General features: G+C 45.9%; 1 protein-coding gene across 4 annotated transcripts in view; it reads left to right on the top strand.

Moving 5' to 3' along the window:
• LOC139544986 (tight junction protein ZO-2-like) overlaps positions 1-16,817 on the top strand; it is a 197,038-nt gene that overhangs the window by 141,268 nt on the left and 38,953 nt on the right. For all 4 annotated transcript variants that reach the window (XM_071352257.1, XM_071352258.1, XM_071352260.1 and 1 more), the window contains exons 3-8: positions 1,245-1,369; positions 1,784-1,886; positions 5,755-6,394; positions 8,384-8,487; positions 9,266-9,419; positions 16,448-16,553. In XM_071352257.1, coding sequence (XP_071208358.1) covers positions 1,245-1,369; positions 1,784-1,886; positions 5,755-6,394; positions 8,384-8,487; positions 9,266-9,419; positions 16,448-16,553 — 1,232 coding nt within the window. The remainder of the gene's footprint in view (positions 1-1,244; positions 1,370-1,783; positions 1,887-5,754; positions 6,395-8,383; positions 8,488-9,265; positions 9,420-16,447; positions 16,554-16,817) is intronic.

Here is a 16,817-nt window from a genome sequence, read left to right as displayed (position 1 = left end):
CTTGTTTCCCCCTGGATAGACAGAGATGTCTTGTTTCCCCCTGGATAGACAGAGATGTCTTGTTTCCCCTTGGATAGACAGAGATGTCTTGTTTCCCCCTGGATAGACAGGAGATGTCTTGTTTCCCCCTGGAAAGACAGGAGATGTCTTGTTTCCCCTTGGATAGACAGGAGATGTCTTGTTTCCCCTTGGATAGACAGGAGATGTCTTGTTTCCCCTTGGATAGACAGGAGATGTCTTGTTTCCCCCTGGATAGACAGGAGATGTCTTGTTTCCCCCTGGATAGACAGGAGATGTCTTGTTTCCCCTTGGATAGACAGGAGATGTCTTGTTTCCCCCTGGATAGAGAGGAGATGTCTTGTTTCCCCCTGGATAGACAGGATATGTCTTGTTTCCCCCTGGATAGAGAGGAGATGTGTTGTTTCCCCTTGGATAGACAGATATGTCTTGTTTCCCCTTGGATAGACAGAGATGTCTTGTTTCCCCTTGGATAGACAGGAGATGTCTTGTTTCCCCTTGGATAGACAGGAGATGTCTTGTTTCCCCCTGGATAGACAGGAGGTGTCTTGTTTCCCCTTGGATAGACAGGAGATGTCTTGTTTCCCCCTGGATAGACAGGGGGAAACAAGTTAACCCATCCAGTGCTACCTGTCTCGCTACCTGTCTCGCTACCTGCCTCTCTACCTGTCTCTCTACCTGGCTACCAGTCCTTCTACCTGTCTACCTGTCTTTCTACCTGGCTACCTCTCTACCTGTCGCTCTACCTGTCTGGCTACCTGTCTGTCCACCTGTTTCTTTACCTGTCTCTACCTGGCTACCTGTCTCTCTACCTCTCTCTACCTGTCTGGCTACCTGTCTGGCTACCTGTCTGGCTACCTGTCTGGCTACCTGTCGGGCTACCTGTCGGGCTACCTGTCGGGCTACCTGTCGGGCTACCTGTCGGGCTACCTGTCGGGCTACCTGTCGGGCTACCTGTCGGGCTACCTGTCCGGCTACCTGTCTGTCTACCTGTCTGTCTACCTGTCCGGCTACCTGTCCGGCTACCTGTCCAGCTACCTGTCCGGCTAGTCGGTCTACCTGTCTGGCTACCTGTCTGGCTACCTGTCTGTCTACCTGTTTCAACCCATTTCAGTGTATTTGTTTGTCTGACCTTCCTTCTCCATTTCAATGCTGTATATTTTTATTTGCCCAAACCCCAACTAAATTCTCTCTGTGTCCATCTCTCTCCTCTCTCCCTCCTGTAGGACTCCAAGATGGGGTTTGGTATTGCCGTGTCGGGGGGACGGGACAACCCCAACGTGGATAACGGAGAGATGTCAATCATCGTGTCAGACGTCCTACAGGGTGGACCAGCTGACGGACTCCTGTTGTATGCTACACCACTTCCTCTTACATGATCAACTAACCAGACCTCACTGAGTTTTTCAAAACTTTAATGCTTATTTTTTTGCCGAATACGTCAGGAAGTCAGTTAAGGGGATACCGTCATTGTGGTTGCTGGTACCGGAAGCCATCGGGTCTCATTTCAATAGTGTGAAGTCACTTACTGGTGTCTTGTCCTTCATCTGCACTGATCTAATAAAATAAAAACACTATACGGTCAAGCAATATGGTTGACATCGTCTTTCATCTACGCAGATGACTGAAAAGAGACCAGGATAGGAAGCTACTTTTGCCTAAAGAAATGCAGCAAGGCTGTTCCAGGATTGATGAGGTTCTAATCTACTCTTTCATGTGTGTTTTGTTGTTCTATGTTAACGGTACGTTGTGTTCTCTCCTCCAGTGAGAAAGATCGTGTGATCCAGGTCAACTCCATCCTCATGGACAACGTGCCTCATTCCTTCGCTGTGCAGCAGTTACGCAAATGTGGGAAGACCGCCAAGATAGTGAGTATCAGTGGGCATAGTGTTGATGTTGTTAGGAGCTAGCTGAGGTGTTCAAAAGTAGTCAAGATGGTGAGTACCATATACGATAGAATATGTTAGGCCATAAGGACTGTTTAACACTGTCAGTCCACGGCGCTGTTTAACACTGTCAGTCCACGGCGCTGTTTAACACTGTCAGTCCACGGCGCTGTTTAACACTGTCAGTCCACGGAGCTGTTTAACACTGTCAGTCCACGGAGCTGTTTAACACTGTCAGTCCACGGAGCTGTTTAACACTGTCAGTCCACGGAGCTGTTTAACACTGTCAGTCCACGGAGCTGTTTAACGCTGTCAGTCCACGGAGCTGTTTAACACTGTCAGTCCACGGAGCTGTTTAACGCTGTCAGTCCACGGAGCTGTTTAACAGTGTCAGTCCACGGAGCTGTTTAACAGTGTCAGTCCACGGAGCTGTTTAACACTGTCAGTCCACGGAGCTGTTTAACACTGTCAGTCCACGGAGCTGTTTAACAGTGTCAGTCCACGGAGCTGTTTAACACTGTCAGTCCACGGAGCTGTTTAACGCTGTCAGTCCACGGAGCTGTTTAACAGTGTCAGTCCACGGAGCTGTTTAACACTGTCAGTCCACGGAGCTGTTTAACGCTGTCAGTCCACGGAGCTGTTTAACAGTGTCAGTCCACGGAGCTGTTTAACGGTGTCAGTCCACGGAGCTGTTTAACGCTGTCAGTCTACGGAGCTGTTTAACAGTGTCAGTCCACGGCGCTGTTTAACAGTGTCAGTCCACGGAGCTGTTTAACAGTGTCAGTCTACGGAGCTGTTTAACACTGTCAGTCCACGGAGCTGTTTAACGCTGTCAGTCCACGGAGCTGTTTAACACTGTCAGTCCACGGCGCTGTTTAACAGTGTCAGTCCACGGCGCTGTTTAACAGTGTCAGTCCACGGAGCTGTTTAACAGTGTCAGTCCACGGAGCTGTTTAACTTCGGTAGCGTCCCACCTGGCCAACATCCGGTGAAATTGCAGAGTGCGAAATACAAACTACAGAATTATAAATATTTAACTTTCATAAAATCACAAGTGTGATACATCAACATAATGCTTAACTTCTTGTTAATCCAGCCGCTGTGTCAGATTTCAAAAATGCTTTACGGCAAAAGCACACCATGCGATTATCTGAGGACAGCACCCCGCATACAAAAGCATGAAAAAAAATGTCAACCAGGCAGGTGCGCCACGAAAGTCAGAAATACTGATATAATAAATGCCTTACCTTTGATGATCTTCTTCTGTTGGCACTCCAAAAGGTCCCAGATACATCACAAATGGTCCTTTTGTTCGATAAAGTCCTTCTTTATAGCCATAAAAACTCAGTTTAGCTGGCGCGCTTCAGTCAATAATCCACCCGGTTTCCCTCCATCAAAATGCATACAAAATGAATCCCAAACGTTACTAATAAACGTTTCCAAACAAGTCAAACAACGTTTATAATCAAACCTTAGGTACCCTAATACGTAAATAAATGATAAAAATTAAGACGGAGAATCGTAATTGTCTTTAGCGGAGAAAAATACCAAAGAACGCGCTCTCATTCACGCACTTGGAAACACTACGGCCAAAATGGGAGCCACCTAGAAAAACTACAATTTCTGGCTCATTTTTCCAAAAACCAGCCTGAAACTCTTTCTAAAGACTGTTGACATCTAGTGGAGTTTTTTATTTTTTATTATTAGAGTTTTTTAATAATTTTTTTGTAATAATGACAATTACAACAATACTGAATGGACACTTATTTTAACTTAATATAATACATCAATAAAATCAATTTAGCCTCAAATAAATAATGAAACGTATGTTCAATTTCGTTTAAATAATGCAAAAACAAAGTGTTGGAGAAGAAAGTAAAAGTGCAATATGTGCCATGTAAGAAAGCTAACGTTTAAGTTCCTTGCTCAGAACATGAGAACATATGAAAGCTGGTGGTTCCTTTTAACATGAGTCTTCAATATTCCAAGGTAAGACGTTTTAGGTTGTAGTTATTATAGGAATTATAGGACTATTTCTCTCTATACCATTTGTATTTCATACACCTTTGACTATTGGATGTTCTTATAGGCGCTATAGTATTGCCAGTGTAACGGTATAGCTTCCGTCCCTCTCCTCGCCCCTACCTGGGCTCGAACCAAGAACACATCAACAACAGCCACCATCGAAGCAGCGTTACCCGTCGCTCCACAAAAGCCGCGGCCCTTGCAGAGCAAGGGGAACAACTACTCCAAGTCTTAGAACGAGTGACGTCACCGATTGAAACGCTATTAGCGCGCGCCCCGCTAACTAGCTAGCCATTTCACATCGGTTACACCAGCCTAATCTCGGGAGTTGATAGGCTCATAAACAGTTCAATGCTTGAAGCATTGTGAAGAGCTGCTGGCAAACGCACGAAAGTGCTGTTTGAATGAATGCTTACGAGCCTGCTGGTACCTACCATCGCTCAGTCAGAATGTTCTATCAAATATCAAATCATATACTTAATTATAACATAATAACACACAGAAATACGAGCCTTTGGTCATTAATATGGTCGAATCCGGAAACTATCATTTCGAAAACAAAACGTTTATTCTTTCAGTGAAATACGGAACTGTTCCGTATTTTATCTAACGGGTTGCATCTCTACGTTTAAATATTGCTGTTACATTGTACAACCTTCGATGTTATGTCATAATTATGTAAAATTCTGGCAAATTAATTACGGTCTTTGTTTGGAATAAATGGACTTCACACAGTTCGCAATGAGCCAGGCGGCCCAAACTGCTGCATATACCCTGACTGCTTGCACGGAACACAAGAGAAGTGACACAATTTCACTAATTATAAGAAATTCATGTTAGCAGGCAATATTAACTAAATATGCAGGTTTTAAAAATATATACTTGTGTATTGATTTTAAAGAAAAGCATTGATATTTATGGTTAGGTTTGGTGCAACGACAGTGCTAAATCATCACCCGTTTGGCGAAGTAGGCTGTGATTCGATGAGAAATGAACAGGCACCGCATCGATTATATGCAACGCAGGACACGCTAGATAAACTAGTAATATCATCAACCTTGTGTAGTTAACTAGTGATTATGTGAAGATTGATTGTTTTTTATAAGTTTAATGCTAGCTAGCAACTTACCTTGGCTTCTTGCTGCCCTCGCGTAACAGGTAGTCAGCCTGCCACGCAGGCTCCTCGTGGAGTGCAATGAAAGGCAGGTGATGGAGCGTTGGACTAGTAACCGGAAGGTTGCAAAAACGAATCCCCGAGCTGACAAAGTAAAAATCTGTCGTTCTGCCCCTGAACAAGGCAGTTAACCTACCGTTCCTAGGCCGTCATTAAAAATGTGTTCTTAACTGACTTGCCTAGTTAAATAAAGGTGTAAAAAAATATGTGTCCAAAAATACCGATTATGTTATGAAAACTTCAAATCGGCCCTAATTAATCGGCCATTCCGTTTAATCAGTCGACCTCTATTTTCTATCCAAATCTATCTATATGCATATCCTAGCTTCTGGGCCTGAGTAACACGCAGTTTACTTTCGGCGCGCTTTTCATCCGGACGTGAAAATACTGCCCCCTACCCAAGAGAGGTTAACACTGTCACACCTTTAATACTGCATAGCCCAAAATAACCCTACTGCCCCACTCTTGCTCCCGGCTCTCTCTCTCTCTGTGTGTGTGTGTGTGTGTGTGCGTGTGTGTGTGTTAGTCTCTTGGGTGTTTTGTGATCCTTTCCATCAAAATGCAGCAGTGTTCCAGGCCTGAGCTCTCTGCATAGCAATACAATGTGTAATGGTTGACCCTGTCTGTCTCTCTGTGTGTGCTTCTCCTCAGACGGTGAAGAGACATCGGAAGGTGGCTCTCCACTCCCTGAAGCCCCCCCCGTCCCCCGGCGGCGAGAGTCGAGACTTCGGCACCACCCGTTACTACGATGCCGACGACAACCAGAGTGACGGGGGCTGGCAACGTGGCAACGGTGGGCCCGGTTACACCCACGAGCCTCATAACCTCACCCCCGACAACAAGAACTACCTGGACCCCGACTACGGCGGCCGCGGTAATCGGGGGAGGAGCCGAGGGAGGAGCCAGGAGAGGGCATCGCCGAGCCCCGAACATCGCCGTGACAACAGCAAGGGGCGGGCCTTGGACCGGGAGCCGCCCAGTCCCGAGAGGCTGCGGTATCCACGGGAACGTAGCCGGGGGAGGAGCACGGACCGGGAGAGGGGAGGAGGGAGTCCAGGTGGGAGGAGCTACGGCCGGGGGGACAGCTACGAGCGTGGAGGGGGGAGGTACGGGGATGTGGGAGGTACTGGAGGGAGGATGGTGAAGAGTAAGAGTAGAGACCAACTCCAGGAGCCTTCCTCCCCGGACCTCCCAAGAGGAGGAGGAGGAGGAGGAGGAGGAGGAGCTAGAGACCTGGAGCCCCTGGAGAAACCTGTTAATGTCCTGCTGGTCAAGAACAGACCCAACGAAGGTACCAGACATAGTCTACTACAGTAACTAACCCAACGAAGGTACCAGACATAGTCTACTACAGTAACTAACCCAACGATGGTACCAGACATAGTCTACTACAGTAACTAACCCAACGATGGTACCAGACATAGTCTACAACAGTAACTAACCCAACGATGATACCAGACATAGTCTACTACAGTAACTAACCCAACGATGGTACCAGACATAGTCTACTACAGTAACTAACCCAACGAAGGTACCAGACATAGTCTACTACAGTAACTAACCCAACGAAGGTACCAGACATAGTCTACTACAGTAACTAACCCAACGATGGTACCAGACATAGTCTACTACAGTAACTAACCCAACGAAGGTACCAGACATAGTCTACTACAGTAACTAACCCAACGATGGTACCAGACATAGTCTACTACAGTAACTAACCCAACGATGGTACCAGACATAGTCTACTACAGTAACTAACCCAACGAAGGTACCAGACATAGTCTACTACAGTAACTAACCCAACGAAGGTACCAGACATAGTCTACTACAGTAACTAACCCAACGATGGTACCAGACATAGTCTACAACAGTAACTAACCCAACGATGGTACCAGACATAGTCTACAACAGTAACTAACCCAACGAAGGTACCAGACATAGTCTACAACAGTAACTAACCCAACGAAGGTACCAGACATAGTCTACTACAGTAACTAACCCAACGAAGGTACCAGACATAGTCTACAACAGTAACTAACCCAACGATGGTACCAGACATAGTCTACTACAGTAACTAACCCAACGAAGGTACCAGACATAGTCTACTACAGTAACTAACCCAACGATGGTACCAGACATAGTCTACTACAGTAACTAACCCAACGAAGGTACCAGACATAGTCTACTACAGTAACTAACCCAACGATGGTACCAGACATAGTCTACTACAGTAACTAACCCAACGAAGGTACCAGACATAGTCTACTACAGTAACTAACCCAACGATGGTACCAGACATAGTCTACTACAGTAACTAACCCAACGATGGTACCAGACATAGTCTACTACAGTAACTAACCCAACGAAGGTACCAGACATAGTCTACTACAGTAACTAACCCAACGATGGTACCAGACATAGTCTACTACAGTAACTAACCCAACGAAGGTACCAGACATAGTCTACTACAGTAACTAACCCAACGAAGGTACCAGACATAGTCTACAACAGTAACTAACCCAACGAAGGTACCAGACATAGTCTACTACAGTAACTAACCCAACGAAGGTACCAGACATAGTCTACTACAGTAACTAACCCAACGAAGGTACCAGACATAGTCTACTACAGTAACTAACCCAACGATGGTACCAGACATAGTCTACTACAGTAACTAACCCAACGATGGTACCAGACATAGTCTACAACAGTAACTAACCCAACGAAGGTACCAGACATAGTCTACAACAGTAACTAACCCAACGATGGTACCAGACATAGTCTACTACAGTAACTAACCCAACGATGATACCAGACATAGTCTACTACAGTAACTAACCCAACGATGGTACCAGACATAGTCTACTACAGTAACTAACCCAACGATGGTACCAGACATAGTCTACTACAGTAACTAACCCAACGATGGTACCAGACATAGTCTACTACAGTAACTAACCCAACGAAGGTACCAGACATAGTCTACTACAGTAACTAACCCAACGAAGGTACCAGACATAGTCTACTACAGTAACTAACCCAACGAAGGTACCAGACATAGTCTACAACAGTAACTAACCCAACGATGTTGAGAAGCTGTGATCATAATGTTAGTTCCTTTACAATAAGTGTTCGGTCCTTAGGAAGGGATGCTGTTTAAAGGACCTGCTTAGATATTGTAATGGTCATAAGGTCAGAGGTTACGGGGGTTTTAAGGTCAGGCTTGAGGTATGTTCTCTGGTTGCTGCAGCTAGTCACTAACTGTGTGTCTGTCTAGAGTACGGTCTGCGCCTGGGCAGTCAGATCTTCATCAAGGAGATGACCAGTACAGGACTGGCTACCAAGGACGGAAACTTACAGGAGGGAGACATCATTCTCAAGGTCTACAGACACACACACACACACAATTAATCTCTTTCTCACACTCACATATCTTGTCACACATCTTCACACACACACTCTCAATTTCAATTTAATTGGTCGTCATAGGCATGACTGCAAAGTAGGATGCTGCCAAATGTTTCATTTTTAATCGTTTCCCCATTCCTCTCTTCATCTCACACCCAAACTGTCAAATCACTACCCCACTAATTTATACTCTACTTTCTCTGTTTCTCTGTTCTCCTCACTTTCCTCTTTCTTTTCTCCTCTCTCCTCTCTCTCCTCTCCTATCTCTCCTCTCCTATCTCTCCTCTCCTATCTCTCCTCTCTTCACTCTCCTCTCTTCACTCTCCTCTCCTCACTCTCCTCTCTCACCTCTCCTCTCTCTCCTCTCTCACCTCTCCTCTCTCTCCTCTCTCTCCTCTCTCTCCTCTCTCTCCTCTCTCTCCTCTCTCTCCTCTCCTCTCTCTCTCTTTTCTCCTCACTCTCCTCTCTCCTTTCTCTCCTCTCTCTCCTATCCTCTCCTATCTCTTCTCTCCTCTCTCTCCTCTCCTCTCTCTCTCTTTTCTCCTCACTCTCCTCTCTCCTCTCTCTCCTATCCTCTCCTCTCTCTCTCTCTCTCTCTCTTTTCTCCTCACTCTCCTCTCTCCTCTCTCTCCTATCCTCTCCTATCTCTCCTCTTATCTCCTCTCTCTCTCTCTCCTCTCCTCTCTCTCTCCTCTCTTCTCTCCTATATCTCCTCTCCTCTCTCTGCTTCCGATCTCCTCCCTCTCTTCAGATCAACGGGACAGTAACAGAGAACCTGTCTCTGAACGATGCAGGGAAGCTCATTGAGAAGTCTAGAGGAAAACTCCAGCTGGTCATCCAAAGAGACCGGAGACAGATCCTCATCCGTATCCCGCCCCTCGTCGACTCTGACTCCGAACCTGACGGTGAGTGACTGACTGGGGAGGGATAGGGATGACAGACATCTGTTCTGACCAATAGCAGGGCGGTATTCAGAGTGTAGAAGATGACGGACACCTGTCCTGACCAATGGCAGAGCAGTATTCACAGAATATAGTGGTTATTGTGGGTTATATTCCAGTCCCAGAAGTTGAGTGTGTTGGTTTTCTCTGCTCCACTGACATGTCATTGATCACTGTACTAGTGTTGCACGGTATATCGAAACGTCGGTACTTTTTGGATACTAAAACATGAAAAACGGTTCAGTACTATAATTTAAAAAAAACTTTTGGTACTACTGTCAAATGTGTCTCGTGTCACATACGGATTGAGAGGATCGAGTCTGTAGCTAGCCAGGCTACTTGTCTTCTCAAGGGGACAGTAGTAAGCTAGCCAGGCTACTTGTCTTCTCTAGGGGGAAGTAGTAAGCTAGCCAGGCTACTTGTCTTCTCAAGGGGACAGTAGTAAGCTAGCCAGGCTACTTGTCTTCTCTAGGGGGCAGTAGTAAGCTAGCCAGGCTACTTGTCTTCTCTAGGGGGCAGTAGTAAGCTAGCCAGGCTACTTGTCTTCTCTAGGGGGCAGTAGTAAGCTAGCCAGGCTACTTGTCTTCTCTAGGGGGCAGTAGTAAGCTAGCCAGGCTACTTGTCTTCTCTAGGGGGCAGTAGTAAGCTAGCCTGGCTACTTGTCTTCTCTAGGTGGCAGTAGTACGCTAGCCTGGCTACTTGTCTTCTCTAGGGGGCAGTAGTAAGCTAGCCAGGCTACTTGTCTTCTCTAGGGGGCAGTAGTAAGCTAGCCAGGCTACTTGTCTTCTCTAGGGGGCAGTAGTAAGCTAGCCAGGCTACTTGTCTTCTCTAGGGGACAGTAGTAAGCTAGCCTGGCTACTTGTCTTCTCTAGGGGGCAGTAGTAAGCTAGCCAGGCTACTTGTCTTCTCAAGGGGGTATCGTGACAACACTACACTATACAGTACAGATTAGTGTTGCCAAGTCTCATTGGGTTGCCAAGTCTCATTGGGTTGCCAAGTCTCATTGGGTTGCCAAGTCTCATTGGCAACACTATACAGTCATCATGAGCATGAAAACCAACCGTTCTTTGACTCAACACTGGGTGTTTCATAAGCATGAATGGGGTCAAATAGGACACATATTACAGCTGATACAGATCAGTTTAGGAGTGTGAAGATACTCTATATTAGTCATCAGTAGAAAACGATATTCAACAGTATCCAATGACATTATTTAAACATTCCTCGAGAGTAGACAGCCACCAATCAGACCACGGTCCTGTTGAGGTAAAAATATCTGGCTTTTAACGGGTTAAAAATAAAAAGGGACACGAAATTAGGTATTGTCACTGCCATGTCACAGAGGTCACCCTGTCCATTCTTAGTTTACTTCTAGGACAGACGGAGTCACGTAAAGTGGTTCATTACTAGCCTAAGTACACTATTTACTAGCCTAAGTACACGACTAACTCATACTAGGAAGTTAAACAGAATATACAGTGTTGACAACAAAAAGAGATTTCCTCAATCGTAGCCTACAAAAGAGAAATCCTTTTTGTCTCTCTCTCTTCCAGATTAAATGTCATACTTTTAGATGAAGGCCCACCCAAGACAGACTCACACGTCAGTAACGTTTGGTTGCCTTTAAGCTGTAAACATGAACCATGTCACAACACTGCAACACTACAACAAGTTGTCAAGCTTTTACACTTTTACACTTCCGTTTTGCTATTATACTTTTCTTTTTTTTTTACACTTTCCTAAAACTAATAAAGTATTTTAATCACTATTTATTTTGTACTGTGTGATTTATTAAGTACAGTAGGTTGAATAATGCCATATTTTATTTTTACTTTACATTTAGTACAAATATTTTACTGTACATTTAATTGTACTTAAAAGTACATACAGAACAAATACGTCTTAGCTTTGTACCACTTAAAGTCAATTGTTATTCTTCCCATAGCTTTAATACTGAGTACACCATATTCTGTCATTAGTAAAAACCAGCAACAACTTAGAGAAAGGGTAGTAACTTGACTACTATTCAATTCCAAATACAGGAAGTTGCATGAAAAACCAAGGCAAGATTACTGCATCATTATAACCATGGTAACAACATATTAATATTCTTCCTTCAGTGTTTAACAGGAGTTGAATACTACCGGATTTGAGTGAATTAGTGTCAAGTGTTTTTGTCTCAACCTATATTGTTTGTTCAACGTACAGCATCACATGACCATTTCATACAAAGTGTGTTATTTTCAGGGCTAATCATACATGGTCTGTTCCTGTCATTGTGGCTGTGATAGACTGATCTCAGTCCAGCCCGTGAAAACAGACCTGACTTCCCTGCCTGTCAACTGTCACAGTAAATCAGCGAGGATAGGCTGATTACCAGGAAGTAGTGTGTGGCTGAAGGCCCCTATAGGCTGAAGACAGGGAATGGGAGGGCAGTTGAAGAACAGGAACACTGTCAGGCTGCCTGTCAGCCTGTCTTTCTGTCTGTCTGTCTATCTAGCCGACGGTCTGTTTGTCAGGCTGTCTGTTTGTTGGGTTGATTGTCGAGCCGTCTGTCTAGCCTTCTACGCCATCAAAGGGAACATAAAACTTGACATAAGATTAGGATCTGACTAAAAATACTTGAATAAGTTATAGAACACATTGCCCTTTATGGTTGTGAGGTCTGGGGTCTGCTCACCAACCAATAATTCACAAAATGGAAGAGATGCTCACACATTTCACCACAAAGCCCTCACTTACAGAGAGATGATCCTAGAGAAGAGTCCCTTTAGCCAGCTATTTCTGGGACTGTTCACACACAGAAACACTAACATACCCCAAAGAGCCCCAGGACAGCAACACAATTAGACCCAACCAAATTATGAGAAAACAAAAAAATAACTATTTGACACTCTGGAAAGAATCAACCACAAATTGGAGCAAATTGGAACGCTATTTGGCCCTAAACAGAGAGTACACAGTGACAGAATACCTGACCACTGTGACTGACCCAAGATTAAGGAAATCCTTGACTATGTGCAGACTCAGTTATCCTAGACTTGCTATTGAGAAAGGCCGCCGTAGGCAGACCTGGCAATCGAGAGAAAACAGGCTATGTGCACACTGCCCACAAAATGAGGTGGAAACTGAGCTGCACTTCCTAACCTCCTGACAAATGTATGACCATATTAGAGACACATATTTCCCTCAGATCACACAGACCAACAAAGAATTTTAAAACAAATCAAACATTAATGAACTCCCATATCTGTTAGGTGAAATACCGCAGTGTGCCATCACAGCAGCAAGATTTGTGGCCTGTTGCCATGACAAAAGGGCAACCAGTAAATACCACCAATATTTATCTGTTTATTTATCTGGAGTCTAGACAAAAGGAGACAAAACCAGACCACTCTGTTCAGTACAAAACACCAAACACACCGGTTAAACCAACTTTGACCAGTTTATTTCATGTTTCCATGTTTCAATTCACCCGTCAATAAACCCATTCACCTATCTCTTATTTTAATACCTACCAGGCATTGTTACGTGTGGCTCTCCTGCTAGAAATACACAACCTTTTGTTATGAGAGGTATGTCTGTCTGTCGGGATGTCTGTCGGGATGTTTGTCGGGCTGTCTGTCTGGCTTTCTGTCTGTCTGTCTAGCTAGCCATCTGTGTCTGTTTGTCTGTCTGTCCAGCCTTCTGTTGGGCTGTCTGTCTGTCCAGCTGTCTTTCTGTCCAGCCGTCTGCCTGTCTGTCCAGCCATCTGCCTGTCTGTCTAGCCATCTGTCTGTCAGGCTGTCTGTCGGGCTGCCTGTCAGCCTGTCTTTCTGTCGTCTGTCTGCCAGCCAGTCTGTCTGTCTATCCAGCCGTCTGTCTGTTTGTCAGGCTGTCTGTTTGTTGGGTTGATTGTCTAGCCGTTGGTCTGTCAGGCTCTCTAGCTGTCTGCCTGTCTGTCTAGCTGTCTGCCTGTATGTTTAGCTGTCTGTTTGTATGTTCAGCCGCCCGGCTGTCTGCCTGTCTGTCCTGTCATCTACCTGTCTGTCTAGCCTCCTTTCTGTCGGACCCTTTGCCTGTCTGTCTAGCTGTCTTCCTGTCTGTCTAGTTGTCTTCCTGTCTGTCTAGTTGTCTTCCTGTCTGTCTAGCTGTCTGTTTTGTCTGTCTAGCCATCTCTGTCGGGCTGTCTGTCTGTCAGGTTGTCTGTCTGTCTGTCGGGCTGAATGTTGGGCTGTCTGTTGGGCTGTCTGTCAGGCTGTCTGTCTGTCAGGCTGTCTGTTGGGCTGTCTGTATGTCGGGCTGCCTGTCAGGCTGTCTGTCTGTTGGGCTGTCTGTCTGTCTGTCAGGCTGTCTGTCTGTTGGGCTGTCTGTCTGTCTGTCAGGCTGTCTGTCAGGCTGTCTGTCTGTTGGTCTGTCTGTTGGGCTGTCTGTCTGTCTGTCGGGCTGTCTGTCGGGCTGTCTGTTGGGCTGTCGGGCTGTCTGTTGGGCTGTCTGTCTGTTGGGCTGTCTGTCTGTTGGGCTGTCTGTCTGTTGGGCTGTCTGTCTGTCGGTCTGTCTGTCTGTCGGTCTGTCTGTCTGTCAGGCTGTCTGTCTGTTGGTCTGTCGGGCTGTCTGTTTGTCAGGCTGTCTGTTGGGCTGTCTGTCTGTCAGGATGTCTGTCTGTTGGGTTGTCTGTCTGTCAGGCTGTCTGTCAATAGTTCTTTACAGGAGCTGCTCATGAGGACTGTTAATGCAACCGGATCATGCACTTTCAGATGCAACACCACCATTCACAGTAACTCCCTCTCCTTCTCTCTCCCTCCCCTCTCCGTCCCTCACCTCTCCCTCCCTCTTTCACCTCTCCCTCCCTCCCTCACCCTCTCCCTCCCTCACCCTCTCCCTCCCTCACCTCTCCCTCCCTCACCCTCTCCCTCCCTCACCCTCACCTCTCCTTCCCTCACCTCTCTCTCCCTCACCCTCTCCCTCCCCTCTCCGTCCCTCACCTCTCCCTCCCTCTTTCACCTCTCCCTCCCTCACCCTCTCCCTCCCTCACCCTCTCCCTCCCTCACCCTCACCTCTCCTTCCCTCACCTCTCTCTCCCTCACCCTCTCCCTCCCTCACCTCTCCCTCCCACCCTCACCTCTCCCTCCCTCACCCTCACCTCTCCCTCCCTCACCTCTCCCTCCCTCACCTCTCCCTCCCTCCCTCACCTCTCCCTCACCTCTCCCTCCCTCACCCTCATCTCTCCCACCCTCACCTCTCCCTCCCTCCCCCTCACCTCTCCCTCCCTCTATCTCTCTTTTTCTCTCTTGTGCTATCACTCCTTCACTCTCTCGCTCTTATGGTCTCTTTCCCTCCATTCTCCCTCTCTCTCTCTCTCTCTCTCTCTCTCTCTCTCTCTCTCTCTCTCTCTCTCTCTCTCTCTCTCTCTCTCTCTCTCTCTCTCTCTCTCTCTCTCTCTCTCTCTCTCTCTCTCTCTCTCTCTCTCTCACCTCCATTCTCCCTCTCTCATCTCCCTCCCCATTCTCTCTCTCTCTCTCTCTTTCTCCCTGATGAGGACCAGTCATCACTTTTTGTCCTCCACTGTTCCTCCCTACTGCTTTACAGCTACAGTCTGTCTGAATGATTCTAACTCTAATGTAATGTATAGAGATGTAATGGCCTGTCCCAGGGAAACATCGCCATGGTCACTATCACATTCACTCAAATCACTTTTTAATTGGCCAAAAATCAGATGTGAAAAATATATTTGGTAATGAAATGAGACTGAATACACTACGATGCTGTAGCTAATGCCAACGCCTTAGATCAATGGGGCATAGTCTAGTGCCTTGAGTTCTGACCAGGAAAAACTCTGGGCTAGAGTTTTGGGTTATAACGAAAGGCCTGGAGTTTTTCCTGGTTAGTGTTACGTGGTAAGGAACAACTCGGGGCACTAGATATGATGTATCCATTTAGATATGGCACTCTCACGGTCTCTCTCCCTCTCTCTCATTCTCTAACACCTGGCTCCGCTTTTCTGCAGGCACACACATCCCCTTCTCCTCTCCTCCTCTCCTCCTTCCCCTCTCCTCCTTCTCATTGGCAAAGAGATCAGAGGGAATTAACAGGATATAGTGACAGAGCAGAGTGACTGAGTACTGTTAGATCTCTGTACTGTACAGCACAGTCTGTATGTATCAGGAGTGTACTACAGGCCCAGTGTGGCTACAGGTGCTCACTACCTTTTAATTTCACTGTTATGAAACCAGACAGACAATCTAATACATATCTGATCTATCTAGTTGTAGAATACATAGCCACACTGATCTGGATTAATCTTAATCTGATCTATCTAGTTGTAGAATGCATAGCTACACTGATCTGGATTAATCTTAATCTGATCTATCTAGTTGTAGAATGCATAGGTACACTGATCTGGATTAATCTTAATCTGATCTATCTAGTTGTAGAATGCATAGCCACGCTGATCTGGAGACTAAACTCTTCACTTGTTATGAGTCATGGATAGTATCGTATTTCATACTAAATACTGTATGTCAGCCATTTTATCATGACTGTCAGATCTTCAGAGTTTCTAACAGTCATCCTGGATTAGATTGACAGTATAGTACAGAACTGTATGCTGTGTGAGGTCACACACAACATGTTATAGAGAGGCAGAACATTCTTCAGTTACTCCACCTCTATCTGATTCCAACACAGCTAGGGGACTGGTGATGGGCCTTCTTCTTGGGACAACCAATCAGGTTTCCTCTGGTGTACAAATTCTCCTGGTGAAGTGAACACAGTGAATACGATATGTTTATATCTAATCTCTCTGTTTCTCACTCACTCTCTCTCTCTCTCACTCTTCCACCCTCTCTCCCCCCTCTCTCTTTCTTTCTCCCTTCTCTCTCTTTCTCCCACTCTCTCTCTTCCTCCCTCTCTCTCCTCTCTCTCTCTTTCTTTCTCCCCTCTCTCTCTATATCTCTTTCTCTCTTTCTCTCTGTCTCTCTTTCTCTATCTCTTTCTCTGTCTCTTTCTCGCAGATATTTCAGAGATGGAGTCCTACCATTCCTACTCTCCCCAGGAGGACAGGAGATCTCGCCAGTCTGACCTCTCCTCCCATTCCTCTAATGAGAGAGACTACCCCAGGTAGGATGGAGGGAGGTATAGTAGTTATATAATAGATAGAGATGGAGAGAGAGAATTTAACCTGTCTGTTGATGGATATGAGAAGAGAAGAACACAGATACAGTGTACCTCAGTCAGAAATATTATGAAAGTTGTTACTGTACTGTGTAATAAATAATACACTACATTCTTAGTGTCCAACCTGACTGGATGGATGGATGAACGACTGGATGGATGGATGACTGGATGGATGGATGACTGGATGGATGGATGAACGACTGGATG

This window comes from Salvelinus alpinus, chromosome 19 (assembly GCF_045679555.1).
Source record: "Salvelinus alpinus chromosome 19, SLU_Salpinus.1, whole genome shotgun sequence".
In the NCBI taxonomy this organism is placed as follows: domain Eukaryota; kingdom Metazoa; phylum Chordata; class Actinopteri; order Salmoniformes; family Salmonidae; genus Salvelinus; species Salvelinus alpinus.
Note: the sequence above shows the minus strand (reverse complement) of the source record. Positions and strands in the feature narration are given on the sequence as shown.